The 20336-nt window shown below is 31.1% G+C and overlaps 1 protein-coding gene across 1 annotated transcript; it reads right to left on the bottom strand.

The window, feature by feature from the left end:
• Positions 1-1891: 1891 nt before the first annotated feature.
• On the bottom strand, positions 1892-18279 carry LOC139503893 (salivary peroxidase/catechol oxidase-like). Its single transcript, XM_071293893.1, has 12 exons — positions 18164-18279; positions 13105-13242; positions 11995-12174; positions 10768-10810; positions 9974-10077; positions 9335-9433; positions 8697-8789; positions 7059-7560; positions 6104-6304; positions 5552-5718; positions 3886-3994; positions 1892-2148 (listed from the first exon to the last, which is right to left on the bottom strand). The coding sequence occupies exons 1-12, from the start codon at positions 18225-18227 to the stop codon at positions 2082-2084; spliced, it is 1767 nt and encodes a 588-aa protein (XP_071149994.1). The 5' UTR covers positions 18228-18279; the 3' UTR covers positions 1892-2081.
• Positions 18280-20336: the final 2057 nt, after the last annotated feature.

The following is a 20336-nucleotide window of genomic DNA, read 5'->3' as shown; positions in this document are numbered from 1 at the left end:
GTGTCATTTGACATGGGTGAAATAGAAATGATAACGTTAATGTGCTCATTTGAAGTTTGTTTTGATGGTACTAAATGCTCCAAATGATGAGTTGGTGAGTAGCATTAACGACAATAGATGGAAATATTTTTCTTGAAACTTCAAAAAAAAAAAAATAACCATCGTTCAGCATTAATTAAACTACTTGACTGATGCTATTGTTGAGTGAAGATGTGTTTTGTTTATCTCCAGTAATAGGTGGAAGATCTTGCTATATATCTGTTTTATATGATTTTTCCTACAGGAAATAATAAATTTCTATACATTATTTTGAAATAAAAGAACCGTTAGGATACGAATTTGTTGTGGGCAGACAGGATATCATTCAAACTGACCAATATGAGAGGGACACTATCCTTTTAGAGGCTAGTGAAAATACGTTAAGGGTGAACTAACATTATAAAAAAAAACTGTTGGTCTGAATTATGCTTTGATGTTTTTTTTTCTAAATTTGGTGGTCAAACGAATGAGCATTTTGATAGGTTTTATCTGTTGGTTTCTTCAATAATATGAAAAAAAACTTACGCAATATAAGTTTTCTGCAATAATATGGAAAGTCATGTTTATTGTACATATTCTATTAACGAACAAAATAATTAGAACACTTGCTAGTCAAACAACACAAATGAGTTCATTTAGGACGATAAAGAATATTTCTCGTTTGATAATCTGATATGAATTCAAAAATATTATACAAATAAGTCCTACATTTTACGAATCAACCTTAAACAGAAAACGTGTGTCATCTGTCAGATAACGTCAGACTTGTAGAAGTGTGTTTTTGTTTTGGAAACATTGTAGAACTCAAATGGAGAACTTGTATGTACATTGCGTATTAGCAGATGATGAATGCATAGCAGGAGTCATTAAAAATGTCAACACAACAAATGATTTTTATGCTGGATTTCATGCGACTGAGTACTGTTCATATTATGTTGTTTCTAAATGAGTATAATTTAGTAGCAGACAACCGGCTAATGACTGAGATAAAATATCAAAAAACCTTTTCCTTGAAAGTTAGATGACGTTTTTCAGACTGTTACCAAGGAGTTATAAAATCAACAAAATATGAGGAGGATTGTGATGCGGTCGACGACGACCAAAAATATCTCAAATTATGATTATGTGCAGTTTTAATTTACAAGAGACGCGTCATTGACGCCAAAATCAAGAGAGTTAAAATGCCAAATACAGTATGTAAGTGAAGAGCATGCGTGTTCCACTTCGATCAATATTTGGTTGAATGATATGATGTGTCAATGTCTCGGCAGATTAGCGGACTTTTGATTCCTTCTTCAAATATTAATACATAAGTCTGATCTGTAATTTTACTGATATTGTCTTTTACTTGATTGTCACACATAGACTGATTTTCAAAGCCTGATCAGCATGCAAAAAAGAGACGTTTACTATGGTTTACTCAATTTGAAGTTCTTGTGAATGTTGGTGTTTACTCTATCTTTACCTTTATTTTTTATTCGAAATGCGTTAAAGGGCTTGGTATTTTCATGAAAAGCTGAACGAGTAAACTACTGATGGAAGTCTGTAATAAGCATTGAACGCGTACATGGAAAAAAGAAGCAAAAATGACACAAAACTCCAAACGTACTTTATTCTTAAGTGCTAAATTCAAATCTTCTTGACTATGATAGCTGAAAGTAATGGGTGATATTCTATAGAAATAAACATTGTGTATTATATTCATCTTTTCGATACCACGCTAGTTTTTTTAATGCATGACTTGTTTTCAAAGCTATGACGTTATCATCGTTATCTACATTGGAATAATCATATTTGTTGAATGGCATCTTCTGCTTTTTTACAACATGTACAGTACACGTATAACCAATAAAGTCTTCAAATTTAAACTTTTATCTATCAGATAACAAAAAAATATACAAAATTAGAATTCACAGAATCAATGTTTATCAAGGAATCATAGAATCAATGTTAATAATAAAATAAACACAATATTGCTCATAGAACATATCAAAATGAAAATGAAAGAAAACTGTCGTGAACATGATGAATAATCAGAATAGCTATGGCGCTTGTTTCCATAGAGATAAATCTACGTCAGGTATATCGTCACAAGGTATTCTCTTGTTCCTAGCAAAAACAAAAACATCCTTTTATAACAACTGAGACTACATTTTAACAAAGTACAAAACAGAAAAAGGAAATATATATAGCTCTGTTACTGTGAAAGTACTTTAATTCGTGGGTATCAATTTTCGTGGTTTAAGCATTATTTACATGTTCGTGGGTTTTTAAATTCGTGGATTTTAGTTTTCTAAAAAAAAAATGAAAAATTAAAGCCTTTAGAAACGAAGGTTACAAATAGCCTGGATTGAAGGAAATTGCAAAGTAAACATTGACCCGTGTAAATTGTAGTGACAACACTAATTAACCCAAATAGATTGATCAACAGAGTACCTGTAAGGACCATCAAAAGTGTTAATTAGGCCATAAACATGTCACCTAAAGAAATCAGTATCGTAAACAAATGCTATAAACGTATCTTGAATTGTCAAATAATTCTTATCAAAATCAAGCCCAGCATGAAATGATTATTTCCCATATGTACGAGAACTATGAGGATATAAAATGAACACTTTATCATATTAGCATATCAATACCGGAAATCTGACTTTCATCGAAAAAAAAGTTGTAGATTTAAGGTTATTAAAGATAAAATGGGTATAATCCTGCATACAGTTGTAGTTCTGTGACTGCTATTAAAATTTTCACAGGTTCGAGGTTATTCAATCTATTCTCTAGATCATATCAGTAGTCAAACCTTTAATTTTAAAGGGGATCTTTCCATGTCTTTATTTGGACAATGATTGTTTTATTTCGTTGGACACTTAAATTCGTGGATAAAGTCATCCACGAAATCCACGAAAATTGGTACCCCACGAATAAAAGTACTTTCACAGTAATTATATGTATTGGCATATACTATATTGTTATTCTTTTACAAAATAGAAAATATTTGAAAAAGAATGCAAACCTGCTACTGTTCGTAAGGTTTATATAGATGTAACAAGGCAATGAATTGCATATCTTACTAATTTCTGCAAACAGGTAACATTGGCTTTTTTAATATTTATTGACGAATTAATAATTTTGTATACTATATTATGTTGTTTTTGTTGAACACAATGTGTGCCTTAGAGTATTATTTAAACTTTTAAAACATAAGCAAAGTAAATTCAAAAATAATTAAGGCCGTATGGTGACATATAATTGAGTTTACTCGGTACGATAATTGTTTCACTGGTAATTGTACCAGGTCCCCTTATTTTCATATAAGTAATGTTAAATTCGCTCAACACGCTATGTCAATATAAATACATATTTGTTCATGTGTCTTATCTTAGCTAAAGCTTGTAATTCGACAATTGTCCTTTGTTCATCACTTCCATATCTGCTTTAATTTATTGTAATATATATTCATGAGTCCCTTTGTGTCGTGTGAATAGTTAAACATTCTGTCATGCCAATGCCCCAAATAGCTTTCCATATGATATTAATGTTGCTTATTGTTAAAGGCCGATTGGTGAACAGTTATCTTTATCTACGTCATCCAGCTGTTGGTTGACTGATCTTTCATTGGCAAAGATACCATGCATTATATGTTTTTGTTGTATGACATATTTGTATGATACAGTTATAAACTGACTATATAACACAGACATAGACTCAAGTTTTTTTTAAGGAAGAAACTAAACATGATTTATGCTAGTTTGAGCGTTCGAATTCGTCTATATTTGTTTTTTCGACGCGATTTTGTTTTGGTAACAAAAGTTGGCAGTTTGTAACAAAATTGCAATATTTACTTACCTTTTTCTTTGTGGGAGGAGGAACATATTTTCCTGCATAGTATTAATACCAAGGTTACGGCAAAATATTTTGGATACACGTGTATTTTCTTTTATAGATCTTAGTTGCTCTGAAAAATAATTTACACTGTAAAATAAAAAGGTATATTTGTTGGATCTTATTAAGGGAAATAAATCTGGTTTTGACCTCTTTTTTTTAAAACTATTTCTAAGAAAATGGTTCTTGATCATCGTTCTTCAGTATGAATTTGATAATGACAGTTTTATTAATGATGTCTTTTTTTCAACCAACAATCAATTATCAGTTATACCATTTACAATCACATGAGAACAGGTTCTGCCCTCGAAACTGGATAATTCGATAACGATTTTTTCTTGACAAGAAATGCTCGCCTTTTCTGAAGTTGTTTTTTTAACGTGAAACAATACATTAAAATTGCTTTGATGGCACAAATACTGTACTACCTGTAATTAGGAAAAAGTGAGTTCTTATGAAACTGAAATATTTTAAAAGTTAAAAATAAAACAGGGTTCGTGTGCATATTGACCTAACACTGTTTAGTCTTAAACATGCATGATGTATTGACGTGCGATCGGGAAACTTTCTTTGATTCACCGAAGTGGTTAATTAACAAGATGTATTAACAAGTGCGGTGTTGCTAATATATCTGAATCAAGAATAACATATTGTGTCAATTCAAATTACTGGCCGAGCACTAATGTTAATCGAAAATTGTCTAAGATACCAAGTACTAAATGGGGGTGGATTAATCAAGATCAATTTATAACAATTAAATCATAACAGTTCAGATTCTGAATAAACAATGGAGTTAGGGAGCATGAATCAACAAAGTTTTAACATGTGGTTATCTTTCTTTATACGATATAACACAAATAAACACAAATGATATAATTTTGAAATCGATCTGGTATTCCTATTTATGCAGTGTTATCATGCTTTTATCATGTTTGTATTATTCAGAAAATATTTTCATGATTTAAATTGTTTTAAGATTGTTAATTCACCGATGCTTTATTTGAATTGTATAATTTTCTTTTTTCTTTTTTTCTGAAGCATTTCGTGTCACTAATATACTGTCAAGTCAAAATGTATAAAGCAATGTTTGTATCTGTATATTTGACGATTTTCTTAAACCTTGATATGTAACCATGATATTAATAACAATACTTTATTTCATTGAAATATAATTTGAATTTTAGCTCTTTTTCCTCTAAAAGAAAAGAAGGAAAGAAAATATGTAGGATTGGTTTTTTTTTTTTTTTACTTTCTTCGTAACAGAGGGACAAAAGATAACAGAGAGACAGTCAACTTACCAGAGGAATTTAAAATTAAAATAAAAAAATTAACTGACAATGCCATGGCTAGAAAAGAAAAATATGAACAGGTAAACAATAGTACACCAGACACAACATAGAATACTTGAAACTAAGTAGTACGAACTCAGACGCTCCAGAAGGGTAAGCAGATCTTGCTCCACCTGTGGCACCCGTCGTGTTGCTCATTTTATGACAAACCAGGTAAATAGTCAAATTTGGTAGGTCACTTGCGTGAAAAGAGAATGGAATTTAAAACAAATAACTATGTATGATATTTGCTACTTTGTTCTTATTAAGAATAGACAATATATAACGTTCGTTCTGTTTACCTTTCGTAAATGAAAATTCCTCGTCTGGTCGTTCGTACCAAAACCTGTCGCCACGTTTGATTCGTTGATATTGCATTCCCAACAAACACTGGAACGTAGGTCCAACATTGAATTTTGGGTCTTCTTCTAACATAGCACCCACAAATAAATCTACATCATCGGGATCCCTGAAAACAAAGGGGGTAAATGTACTACAGAAGTGTACAATGTGTAGTATTATAACCTGTATACCGAATGTAGGAATAGAATTAGTATCATAAGTTCACCTGATTTTGAAACTTGGTAATGATAAAGTTATGATTTCTTTCATTATAATTTTAGCAAATATGGGAATGAAGGTTTCTATAAAACGATCTCCAATCTTATTTGTGTTTTGATGAATTGTCTATAATTACCAATAAATCATTCGCTTCACATTCATACAGCAATAAACAAAATCAAAGAGCAATTGCGGTTAACACTAAAAGAACAACGTCAAAAGAAAAGAAAAAGCTATAAATAATCCAACAACAACAAAAAAGAGTAAAGGGGGTTATCACCGTTAGTGCTTACTCATATAATTCTTCAAGTGCCTTTCCAAAATTTCCAAATTCCTTGAATGATTTCATAGGTTTAAGGTCACATAGTTCCCGCCATGTGTTATATCCGGACACTCCATGTTCCCGCCCTCTCTGTATGTTTCTGGCGACAATATCAGATCCTGGTGCTTCAGGTAAACGAAATAATTTGTTGCGCATCCCATCGACTATGAAGCTAAAATGAAATACTAATTAATTAAGAATAGACATACGATTATATTGAATAAAGTTTGGTGATATTTACTTTCAATATCAACATTATCGATAGCATAAACGGTACTATTTTTCTTCACCAAAGGTATGCGTTCAATACCTCTTGCAATGATATGATTCCTTCTAGTTTTTCCGCTTTTCCTTTAAGTTTGTTTGAATAATTACGACTTTTCAAGAAAAACACGTCTTTCAAATATTTGACAGCGACCATCTCAAAAAGAACTTTGGTTGTCGAACTGTGTATTTAGAATAGTATGACATTGGTATGACTATAATTGAGTTACTGGATGGACTATTCGGATATTGTTTGAATATGGTTTACTGATACATGTGCTATTGACTTTTGAAATAATTTCAAGTTAAAAGAATTATCGCCCCCTAACAGAAATAATATCAACATGGATTTCACCCTATTAATCTTTATGATTATTTTGGCACTTCGTAAAATTTTGCAGAATATATCTTTGTCTCAGATGTGGAAATACTCGATATGAGTAAAGTTGCATTATGTCTAGAACAACAGACAAAATGTCACATATCATTTCATTGCATACAATGTAATAAACATCACTGGAAGTTAATCAATACAATGTTCCCTATATAAATATATATAGATAAACGAGAAACGAGAAACGAGAACCAACACTCATTAACCACATCAACAAAAGCCGACCACAGTACAACAGGCTTCAGACTTTCCCCCTATTATGACTTACTTATCAATCATGTTACTGGCGGAACATGCTAAATGTCTTCCAATAAAAGGAACATTGACTCCACCATTCTCCTGAGTAAGTCGAGGACTTTCAAAGATATCCTCCAATTTATTGACTGTCACTGTTTTGCAGTTTTCGTCGGCAAAGTTCTGTTCGTTTGTTAGTTGAGAATGACCAAAACGATGTGCAGCAACGTTGGCCGAATCTAGAATTTGTGGATTAACATCATCGTCATATTGGTCATCAAACACATCGTCGTCAACATCTTCCGAAAATAATTCAAATTTCTCCATTGTAGATTTACCAATAATAAGAGGTAAAAAGTCATTGTATGTGATATGCTGAAACATAGCTATAACTATCTTCCGCGCTTCCTGAAAAACAGTGTCATCGTTCCAATGCGGGTTCAGTGTGCGCAGTTCTGAAGCAATGCGGTTATGTTCCCTATGCCAAACTAAATGCTGAACACTAAGCATCGGTACATCCGATACTCGATTGTCGCCTACAAAATGAAACAAGTGATACGTAAATGTTGAAGATTAAATACAAAATTGAAACATCCAATGTCGATATCATGTGTGTACAGTATGTCAACAGGCTGTAAAGGGTATAACAGGCACGATAATGGAGAACTAATTATTGTAACTTAAGAAAAGAAGCAAACATATCACTGACAATAAATTACCATTGGAGCTCTAGGTTGAGATGCCACAGTGATTACATTCTTTATATTGTGGATTTTAAAAACATTGTGTACTAAAAACTCTATATCGCAGTTGGAAATCGAAGGTCGTGTTAAGTATAGTTAAAATAAAAAATTTGGTAAATTTACATGAAATAGAAATAAAACGACTTGGAAAGCAAAAACGACATCACACAGACAAAATAAAATAAGAGTAAGAAGCATTTGAATTAACTATACAATTTTCCAGGCGCTAGATATCTTTTCTTTTCGTTTAACTAGAAACATGATTATACAAGGGATACATTTACATTTCCTGCAGCTAATTAGTCTGTGTTTATTCACTCTATAATAGCTACATAGAAATATAGAATGTTGGAATAGCGCTATACGTATTGATACATTAACCGATTGCCTAAAAGAGGTAACAGTTCCACGAAAATTTTCAATTAATACAATATGTAGTCTTGTGGGGTAAAATATTATTGCTTGCATAATAAACACCGATAAAAAACTGATGACATGTTGATGTCCGAGTGAACGTTTTTTATTTTTTTCTGGACGGTTGACTTAATCAAACTATCAACCTGTATACCGTCTTGAATATGCAAACAATGATATTTGTAATTGACTTAAAGTAGGTAACTTATTTGTATGTATATATACTTGAATATACATAAGAATACTTTCGTCTTATTATCGGACGTGTACTACCATTAGAAACACGACGGGTACGGAATGTGAAGCAAGATCTAATAACCCTTCCAGATTCCTAAAGTCACCCCAATTTTTTTATCGGTTCGTGTAGATTAGTCTTTAGTTTTCCTGTATTATTATTTTTAGTAATTTTGTTTGTCTCTGTTTTTTTTAAGCCATGGTGTTGTCAGTTAATTTTTACTTATGAGTTTGAATGTCCCTTTGCTATCTTTTGTCTGTTTATCGGAAATGATCAATACCTGCGACAGGACATCTGCTAGGTGTAACTGGTTTAAAGCATGAGTTTACTCCAGCAGGTGAGGGTAAAAGATTGTCATCGGTTTTCAACAAATCTGAAAAAAACAATCAAATAACGTTTAGTGTTTTACTTTGTAATTACAACAGTTGTGTATTGGGTTTATTAAAACTATGTTTTTTTTGTAGTGAAAAACATATTTTATCAAACAGAACAATTTATTTTCTCAGTCAAATGTAAACATACGTTATCAAACAAAACAAATGAACCTTAGTCTTAAAAATATAATATGTTTTGTATTTTTCGCTTTTTTTTTAGTTTCTGTTTTTGTTTTGTTTAAATAAGATTCCTTCAATGGTAGTTATTGACCTATTATAACATTGTATACTTTGATCTTTAAGAGATAATTATATTTTATTTAGGGTGTGATAATTATATTGTGCACTTGATGTTAACTGCAGCCAAAAAGGCAACAGACTAAAGTAAACAAAATCCCACAGATTATCATCTTGAACAGGCATTGAACAAAATATCGCTGCTTATTCAGTTTATTGGTATATCTTTTGCACATTAAGTAAACACTAAATTAATAACTTAATAACTAATAGTAAAAACAATTATAAAAAAAGCTAAAATACTCACAGCTATCAGGCACCCGCAAAATCTCGATCAATTCTGGAGTACTGCCATAAACAACACTGGCATCAACGAAGGCTGTTGCTAGGTTAACTTGTTGTCTAACTGTGATATTAATAAACTTCATACATTAAACAAAATACACGTACTTTAAATACTATTCTAATAATAAATAAGACAGAAACTAAATCGTCGTAGAAGTTACAATTAACTGTTACATAAATACTTCATTAAAACAAATGATATCTTGATATTGAGCTGCAGTTCTGAACAAAATGTGTGCCCAGTGTGGTAAGTCCATATACATGTTAAATTATTTAGAAAACCTCAGATTGGAAAGTGTTTGCCTTTTGACATGAAAATTGTATTCTTAACAAGGCATTTTGCAACTGTTGTATTTGAATACTGCAAAACAATTGTATGCTTTAAATGACATTCGGAATGATTATCAGTTTCTAAAAAAAGTCATGCTTATTTTTTATTTATGCAGTTTATTAGAATTGGCCTAACAAATTGTAACGCTAAGAAACAATATTTTGCAATATCGTAGGAATTTATATTCATATTGGGCAATAATCACTAAAAAGGGGGATTTTTTTTAGGTAAAACAATTATTCATAGTTTTAATTTTAACAATTAACATACCTCCGTTTTCGTCTCTTTGTCCTTTTGATCTTACAAAGTTAATACATCCTGGTGGCAAATCCTTATCATTCTTGGGGATTTCAAGTGGAAAGCAAAAATCAAGACTGTAAAGAAAACATATTTTAAATACCTTTTTTAAATTTCTTAATCCTGAATATAACATAGATAAAAGATCAAAACTTACTGACGACTTCTGTAAAACCAATATCTCAGATTTAATTTTTGCTACAGCATCATATTTTATAATAGAAAAACAGAGATGACGGTAAAAAGGGCAAGGTGATTTCCATAGCATAAAGTCTTTGTTTAATGGTAAGTTAAAGTTAACGTTGACAATGTCGCCATAGATGGAATACTCATAACAATTATTTATGATCATTGAATAGTAATAATATGAACATGAAATCTCTAAGCATAAGTTCATCTCGTAATCAAATATATGAACAACACTTGTAGTTCCAAATGTTGAGAAGAAACTTTTAACTCTTTTGGAGCAAATGAGTTCACCCCTTCTTCATCGTTGGGTTCGTGTTACTCATTCTAGTTTTCTATAGTGTTATGTGACTGTATTGTCTTGTCTTGTCTACGTTTTATTGTTTTGCCATGACGTTGTTAGTTTTTCTTCGAAATACGAGTTTTGACTGTCCACTTGATACCTTATGACTCTTTTTTTCCGATATATTTTGTTTTTGTTAAATAATGCTGAACTAGAATTTTCAATTGATTTTCAAAATGTGATTAATAGACAGAGAAAAAAGTTGTCGATATATTCGACACGTGCTTTAAGTACGTACTTATTTCTGTTTGGCTTTTCACAGCAATTGTTCTCAGCAAATGCTTCAAAATAATAATAACATTAACTTTAAATACTATCTGTGATATGACATTTAGAGTTGCACATGTTATTCAGTAACATACCAAGATGAGAGAGGATTGACAAATAAAAGAATGTTTAATCCAGCCACGGTTTGTATTTATCTCACCCAAGCCTGTCAAATACGTCATGTACGTCTTTCCTTAACTGGTCGTTACGATTGATTCATTTTTCTTATTTATTTTTAATGACTTTGATGTATGCGTCTGTAACCAACAAGTTATACATTTTTATGACTTTGATGTATGCGTTTATTACTAACAGACAACATAAGCAATACTGTGTAAATGTCCATCGTTTTTGGATTGATGAATAATTTCTTAGTCAAAGTATTGGCAAGTATTCTACCTCCCTAGTTTGTAAGTTTTACATAGCCATTTGAAAAAATTATAAATGTGCATTATAATTATTAAGTTGCAAATGTGGCATTCAAATATGTTTTCTTCTGTCCAATACTTTTAAAAAACCTACGGTACCATTGAGAAATGATTCTGATAAAAGCCAAGTTGGAAATAATTATTTCAAATGTATAAACAAACCATTATTGTCGAAGGGTTTAACATTTCGCAGTGATGTCTTGCCACGGCTTTGCTCGGACTTGTTTGTTTGCTTTTTGGCCTTGAATGTGTGTCCCTAATATTTTATTAACTGCATTTGCATTTAGGTATCGCAGATCAAATTCATTCGTTCATAGTGTGTTAATTTACGTTTTGTGATTGAGTTAAGCCTTCCAATTGATATTTTATCGTGTGATTTTCTTTCTTGTGATGATATGCTATTGTTTCGAAAAAGGGAGAAGGTTTGGTACCATTAAAACGTTTAATCCCGCTGCAAATATTTGCACCTGTCAGGAATCTGATGTACAGTAGTTGACGTTTGTTTATGTAATGTATACGTGTTTCTCGTTTCTCGTTTTTTATATAGATTAGACCGTTGGTTTATCCGTTTGGATGGTTTTACATTAGTAATCTTGGGGCCCTTTATAGCTTTTTGTTCGGTGTGAGCCAAGGCTCCGTGTTGAAGGCCGTGCAAATTTGTTGTTTGGATGGAGAGTTGTCTCATTGACACTCACACCACATCTTCCTATATCCATATTCTGTAAAATTGGCGGTATTTCAAGACGGAATAATTATTATTTAGTTCTTACATGGTATCTCAGTTTGAAAGACATCGTGAGCTAGTAGTTGAGCGTGTGAGACAACCTGGGCAGACCTGGTTTTATCACTCTGTTTAGGTGGTCCTAAATCTTCGTCCATTATTGCTTTGGATATTAAACGAGCGTTTGGTAATTCGTTACCATTTTGTGCAACTCTGGGTAATCCTTTTCCTACAAATTTGTACAAATGTACAAAATGATTGTTTACATGTGCTTAAGTCCTATATTTACTCAGGTAGATGTTACGCTTTTAAAAATGGAAAGCGATTACCAAATATTCTTTATAAGGTTAATTTGGAAATTATATCGGTAATTACTTAAATTTAAAACTTCTATATATGATTTCTATGCTAAAATTTAGAACAAAAGGAAACTCAATAATTTGAAAACGAGACAACATAACTGTATTTATGACAAATGGAATGTTAAAAACATCAGAATGATAAAGTTGTGATTTAAATTGATGAAAAGCAGAAAAAGTGTTGTGTCCTTTACAACTTATTGTTCAATGATTCTGTAGTTCATATATCGAATACTATATTAAAAAATAGATCTTGTCAAATTGATTTCGGTACTCCAAGTATAGGAGAAATGTAATTTAATCGAACATATTTCGAAGCAATGACGTCATTACTTTGTTGATATACTAAATTCAGGAGCCTGTAATTCAGTGGTTGTCGTTTGTTTATGTGTTACATATTTGTTTTTCGTTCATTTTTTTACATAGATTAGGCCGTTAGTTTTCTCGTTTGAATTGTTTTACATTGTCTTATCGGGGCCTTTTATAGCTCACTATGCGGTATGGGATTTGCTCATTGTTGAAGGCCGTACGGTGACCTATAGTTGTTAATGTCTGTGTCATTTTGGTCTTTTGTGGATAGTTGTCTCATTGGCAATCATACCACATCTTCTTTTTGATAAATATCCGTATGAATTTAGTATTGATACACAACATTTATGTATGTTGATGTGATGGCTCTTGATCTTTTTGTGAAATATATACAGCATTTGTATGATAATTCAGGAATTTTGAAGGAAAATAAGTTCGTGGCCAAACAAAGACACAATAACTTTAAAAAAGATAAACAATAATGTTCTTACCATCTGCATAATCAAATACATAGTTTCCATCTTCATTTACAAATCTCTCAAACAAAGTATTAGCTTTCCCGAATTCTGGATGTTCAAGGTTGTTACAAGATCCATCAAACGTTCTGTATTTAGCATCCTCATCACAAGCTTTGTTTGAACAGGAAATTAAAAAAAAATGTTATGAGATGAAACTCACTTTCATCCTTATCATTTGCGTATTGCGAAGGAGTTCATTGAATTTTTCCTATCAGAAAAAAAAGTGAACGAACGGCATTTAATAGTATTTTATTTGGATTTTGAAAAATATAACGTGGATCCATTTGTCATGTTTGTTAGTTGTGGAGTATGATGTTTGGTATTGTAAATGTATGTCTAGCAGCAATATAAAAAATAGTATATAATTATGAGGCACCACAAAAAACGGCTATCAACGAATTTTGCTTAACAGATCACAAACAGGACAAATGACAGCATTAAAAATAGCCTATAAATACACAGTAAACCGCACGAATGTATCTCATAGTTTTATTCGTTATAACATATCGCTTCCTTTTCATAAATTCAGAAAAGCGTTTGGGACTATCGAAATCAATGCACTTTTATTTTTATATTAAAACATCGTTATTATTTTTAACATTCTGTATACTACAAAAAAAAATTGATAATATGTGTTTAATTTGCATACAATAAAAAAGTATCTTGTACATTATTTTAATCAGTTTTTGAAATGTCAATGAAATGTACACTGAATTCAAAGCTGATTAATTTCGTCATACAACATATTGTGAAATGGAGATAACTCGACATAAAAACAGTCCTGTGATTTTCATCATCTCTCCGTGCATTTAAACTATACCTACACCATTCGTCTCAACTCGGCCGATTCCGTACCCTCATAGAAGGAGAGCAGAGGATTCTACCGAGGATTGCCGAATGATACATACACATGATAAATATTCATTGTATATCGGGTAAATGTATAACAACTAATAACATTTAGATATAAGCCTAGACATTGTCATTTGTTTTAAATATTTATAGTGTTGTTTTATGTTTTATATTTTCTACAACTCAAACCTCTAACCTAATAACCGTCAATTTGAAACCAAGTAGTAGTTTGCATGTCCATATGAAAAGGTTTAGGTTAATAACATGTTACACATTAATTCTTATTTATATTTAAAACAAGGGCAAACTTCAAAAAAAGTCCAATGCCTAGACCAGGATGAACCAAAAAAAATTATTTGCAAAGTCACGTCTACTAGAGCATGTAGAAGAACAATCGAAAATAAAACCATAAAAGGGCAGTTTATCTAAACATAAACAACTACCAAAGTTATATAAGTTCTGTATTTCTTAAGAATTTGCAGCACGTGATAGATGTACAGGTGTAACTTATATGTTATGAGGAAGTGATAAAACTGTCTTGAAATACAATTTTAAAATACATATCACTTGAAAAAACAATCGAATGAACTGAGACTGTCACTTTTATTGTTTTATTGACTGTTGGTATTCCTGGTTGAAATAAGTGTAAGTGGCTTTGAACAATGTTATTCTACGTCTAACAGCTTTTTTATTAACGGTTGTTAGTATACTACATCCTAATTATACTGAGTTAATCGGCCCATTAAACATGTAAACACCTCGCTTTTATAATTTGCAATTTTATGAAATTAGAATAATATGAATTTGAATATCACTTTGATATCTTAAAAAAAAAATTTTTGTTTCTTGATTGAAATAGAACAATAGGGATGTAGGACCATACGTTATAGTTGTCTACAGTTGTGATAAGTACAGACAATAAATGAAACGACACATCGTTAGGAACCAGTTTTGTTTGTTCAATTTATTTATTTCTACACACATTTCTTTCTGGTAATAGCTATACTCACGAAAGCATTTTTTGGCAAAACCTATCAAGAAAAATGTTCCGCTTTTCTTGGGTCACCCTGCACATGCCTTACAAGGACAAAAAATTGAATTTAACAGCGAATAATTTGCTCCGTCATTCAATGTCAAGCCTGCGTGTTAACCCCAACGTGAAAATCAGTAAATTAGCACATATCTATTTCATAACTAATTTTTTATACTTTTTTTATGAAATTATTAACTATAGATGCTAACGTTTTAGAAAGTCATCAACATATATAAAACGTATATCGGTTAGTCCTCCAAAAATTGCTAATACATACTATTTGATTCATTCATATCGTTTATATTTGTTATTACTATACCAAAAGGATCCGCGCACGTTCAGCCTGGTAGGGATGTTTGATCAGAACAGATTTGAACAGATTTTAAATGCACGAGAAAAAAGATGAAAACCATATTTTTTTTTAATTTTAGTATAATAAAACACCTATTAAACTTTTATTTCTTTGAAATAAAATGCATAGGTTTTAATAAATTTAAACAAGCAATCTGGAAAAACTGTACTATAGTTCTATTTTGAGCACACATTTATATAACATAATCAGACATATTTTTTCAAGTATAAAAATGTATATCGTCATGATATCTCCATTGTCGATACCAGAAAAATATTTGTTACCAACAGTAAATACGAGGAAATGGGTTTATCAATCAAGGCATTGATGACGATGATGCGTGGCTGCTTTGTGTCTGGTGAGCAATTAATAAGCACATTCAGGACTGAAACATGTTGATGTTGTATGAATATTCACCCTGTAATGTACTAGACTAATACGCAAGGCTGTACTTTAGCATGCTAGTTCTTATCCCTTAATGCCGCATGCTTATCGGAGAAGCAACAAATACCAATTCGCAAGTCTTTTGTTTGAACAAGCCGCGGATCGATCACATGATCTCTACTAGTAGGGCGAACGCAGTACCACGAGACCATCGATGAAGAACCAATGCAATGTATAATCATAACACTAAAATTTACAAGTTATGTACGTTGTTTTAGTCATTTATCAGTAATATTACCTCCAGTAGATTTAGTAAACTAATGTTTGATGAGTATCTATTCTTAAAGATACAGATTATGTGTTTCTGTAGGGTCACAAACTGTTTCAATTACGTTTGTCTTTTCAAATTTAAATTTTATTAGTTGTTCATGTGGTTTTTATGTCAAATATAAAATATGAGAGACGTACGTCAATGTTTCTGCTTTTTAGCTAGCATGCTATATATGGCATGATGTTTGTTTTTTTAAACTTTCACATCCCCGTCATTCAAAGTTTCATGTCGCATTTAAAATCATAGCAAATAGGCTTTTGGAATTACGATGTAGGTCATCGATAAAAATGGGCACAAATAGAAAGATCACACAATCGCTTAAGATTACAACTCAGCAAACATGTATTCCTAGCATTATGAATGAATCACTACTATTTGACTTCATATTCAAACGATCATTTTGTTAAATGTACACGTACTTTGAAAGCAACCTGTGTACATTTAGACGTGAAACGATATAGAGAAAAACAGGTATCTACTGTTATAAAAAAAACATTTCCCTTCACTTGTGATATCATTGATATAAAATGTATTCGAAAACAATTACTCGAGTATGAAATACCATATCAATATTATGTCTATCGTTATATTCGACGGTATAAACTAATGACATCAGCGTTTTTGCACTGGGATAAGTGTATGTCATTCAAGATGCGCGAGATAAAAACAAAACGATATCATAGTAATATGATCCGTTCGGTAAACCTGATAATATAGAAGTACACGTAGTGAAACACGTCCGCTTTCAATTGCAGACAATATTCATTTCAATTTTTTTTAACAGAAGGCGCATTCTTTCTTCTTCTTAAATGGTAGGTATTCCATTTGTTTGTATCGTGACTTGTTAGTTCATTTATTAATATACATCAAACTTACATCTTGAACATATTATAGTAACAACATACTAGTAAACAATACAAATTGTTCTGCACCAGATGAAATCATTGTGTATTCAGAGATGCTCGAGGTAAAACTATTTTAAAATTCAAAGCGTATTAAAAGGAAACCAAATATAGGAAAAAAGTATAACCAAATTCGGACACGGAATCAGAGCTTTGCATGAGGGCGATGCATTTCTTAATTTAAGATAGTTTAAAATTTTGTAGCAAATTTCAATTACACAAAATCCGTATTTTCATGCCAGTGCCAAGGCACTGGCTACTGGGTTGGTGATAAGAAATTAGGGTATATGATTGTTACCATTTCGCTGTTCAAACTATATATGCGTTCTACCGGTATACGATAAATATATTAAAGGTGTACTACAAAAAATACCGCTATCATCTCAATGGCCTCAGAAAACATAACATTAATTTAAAGACAAATAAAGGAAACAGTAGTATACTGCTGATCGAAATTCATAAATCGATTGATAAAAAAAAACAAATCCGGTTTACAAACTACAACTGAGGGAAACACATCAAATATAAGAGGAAAACTACTACACAACAGAAACACAGCATTAAAATGTAACACACACAGAAACGAACTATACTATAACAATGGCAATTTTACTGACTTGGTACGGGACAATTCAAGAAAAAAAGATGCGATGAACCTGGTGTTGTGGCATGCCAAACCTGCCGCTTTTATGGCAATGTTAAATATAACTTTAAAAAGACAGCACGACATGACAGGACTACAGTACAAATAGATGGGAGAACATATAGGACAAAGAAACACACGAATAATAGCTAACAAAGGGAACCAGGTTTTAAAATTTAATACACCAGACTTGCGTTTCGTCCACACAAGATTTACCAGTGACCCTCAGATGAAAAAAGTTCGAAAGCAAAAAGAAGAACAAAGTTGAAGAGCATTGAGGGCCAAAAGTTACAAAAAGGTGTGCTTAAACTCCTAATAAACAACAAAGGAAGAAGAAACAACCCTTTTCTGTTGCAGAGTTGTCTTTTTCACAATTCATATACCAGTAAGTAAAAACAATTGAAACCTTTAATCTCAATCAATGAAAATAAGAAAATATTAGAACCGTTATAATATATCTAAATTGAATTTGTCCAACAAAATAAACCACTTACCTATAACTTAAGAAAAAAAATAGCTGTTTTAAATAACATACCTTGAGAATCTGCCCTTTGCAAAATACAAACTATGCCGAAGACCAGACTGAATGGAGTCTTCATTGCTGAATTTTTGCATAAATGTTTTCTTCCAAATGCAAACTGATCGAAAGAGTTTTGCTATTTATACATGTTATACATGTAGGTTATATATTTTTCCCTACTTTGATGAAAGTCACCCCTTTGTGTTGACCAATCAGTGGAGTTATTTGCACTTCCCTGACGACAAGAACTACTTATCAAATAGACACATCTTTTTTTTTTTTTTTGTTAAGTATTCAAGTCAGCAATCTTTGTTTACCTGGTGCATATGCAATATATTTACCTTAATATTACATGTATTTATTTTAAATGACGACATAGTCGGGTATTTGTGTATATTTGGGTATACCTTCATGTAACATCTATGCCACATCAATCAAAATATAATTACGGATTAAAAAGGGTATTTTGTTTGTATACAGAAAAAAAAACGATGTTGCCAAAAAATCTTCTAACGACATTTCTGTCGTTTGTTCAGTAAATATATATCGGATACAATAATAATATACGGTTATATATAAATGAAAACCCATATACGACCTGTAGGTCCAATTAAAATCTCATTTTGATATTAAGGTATAATTGCAGATTGAAAAGGGAATTTTATTATTTCTAACAAAACATTACACGGTGATGCAAAAATAATTACATTTTTATCGTTTGTATATTAAAAAAAAACACCATAAAATATTATGCATTACATTTTTTCAGTTGTACCATTCTTGTATATCATTATTTAAATAGCGTTAAATAGACTACTCATTGAATGCCCCATTTTGTTATAAGATTCTACATGATTTCGAAAATTGACGATCTTTGAATTGCAATTGTTTATAAGTGATTGTTCCTGATGAAAATTTACTCTCGAAAATAATTCTTCTGACATACATTATAAATCTTTTGTTATACATTCTTTTTTTTTTTTTCGTTCATAAATCTATATGTATCTCAAATTATACCCGTGTCTTTGTTAGTTACGAAATCGAAAACAAACCATAGAGCCCGACAATTTGGTAGAATAAATAAATGATGATTGCTCGAAGTCTGAATAATTATGCATTGTGATATTCATTTTAATGTTGTTGGCATATAAAAATACTTTATATGCAAAATATTAAAGTGTAACTCATTTGTAAATGGTCAACTTTCTCAAATTTGAAAAAAAAAGATTTCTTTATAAAAGAATATAATAACGGTATCCCAATAAAGTATTAGTTAGATTCAATACTGTTGTTTAACAATTTTGGAATACAAATTAAAAATTTCAGACAGACATAAAGTATTTTTTGAAAGTGTGTCGTTCAATTTACTAAAATAATATTTTGTTGATGCCACTTCGAATTGAATGTTTGTCCCCGTGCATATTATGAACTTGATAGTCTCTGTTTTTAGGCATGGTTCATCAATTCTTTGTTCTAAAATTAACGAAATATAAAGAAACGAAGGGTTCAAACTCCTTCAGGCAAGGTTACTTTTGGTAAATTTTGTAATTTATTAAAAACACATTTTAGTCACATTGCTCTTCATGGTTTTTTATCTTTTGTCATCGGCTTTCAGATGTTAGATTTTTAACATTTCAAATCTGATTTAGCAAAGACATTCGGATACTCAAAAATTGCTTTCAAACTGTTAAATGTTAACCTTACAGTATGGGATTTAAAAAGAATACTATTCATAAAAACAATATTTTTTTTATGGGAAATACCTTCGTCCGGTAATAAATATATTTAAAAAACTAATTACTTAAATTCGAATCCGGGTACGATAAATTATACTGTTATGATCTCTTCAAAGTTCAAGACTCAATTTCATTACGTCAAAACTAAGGGGCGACATTGCAAGGTCATTTACAGTTATAAGACACAAATATTAGACAAGATTATGTAGACAAAAATATTTAAAGAACAAAATTAACAAATGAATACTAAGAAATGTGGAATGTAAATAATATAAAACGTAGCAATATCTCGGATTTTTACCAATACTCGGAAGTGAGCGATGATAGTGGAGACATATGTTGTTAATCAGGAAGATAACATTTTTTTGTTATCCTCTATGTTATATCTTTGAAATTGAATAGAATAATTCTTTTAACCCTGCAAAAGAGAGTATTAACTTATGCTCTGAACA

Source organism: Mytilus edulis, chromosome 14 (genome assembly GCF_963676685.1).
Source record: "Mytilus edulis chromosome 14, xbMytEdul2.2, whole genome shotgun sequence".
NCBI lineage: Eukaryota > Metazoa > Mollusca > Bivalvia > Mytilida > Mytilidae > Mytilus > Mytilus edulis.
The sequence above is the reverse complement of the archived record's forward strand: the minus strand, read 5'-3'. Positions and strand labels throughout refer to the sequence as shown.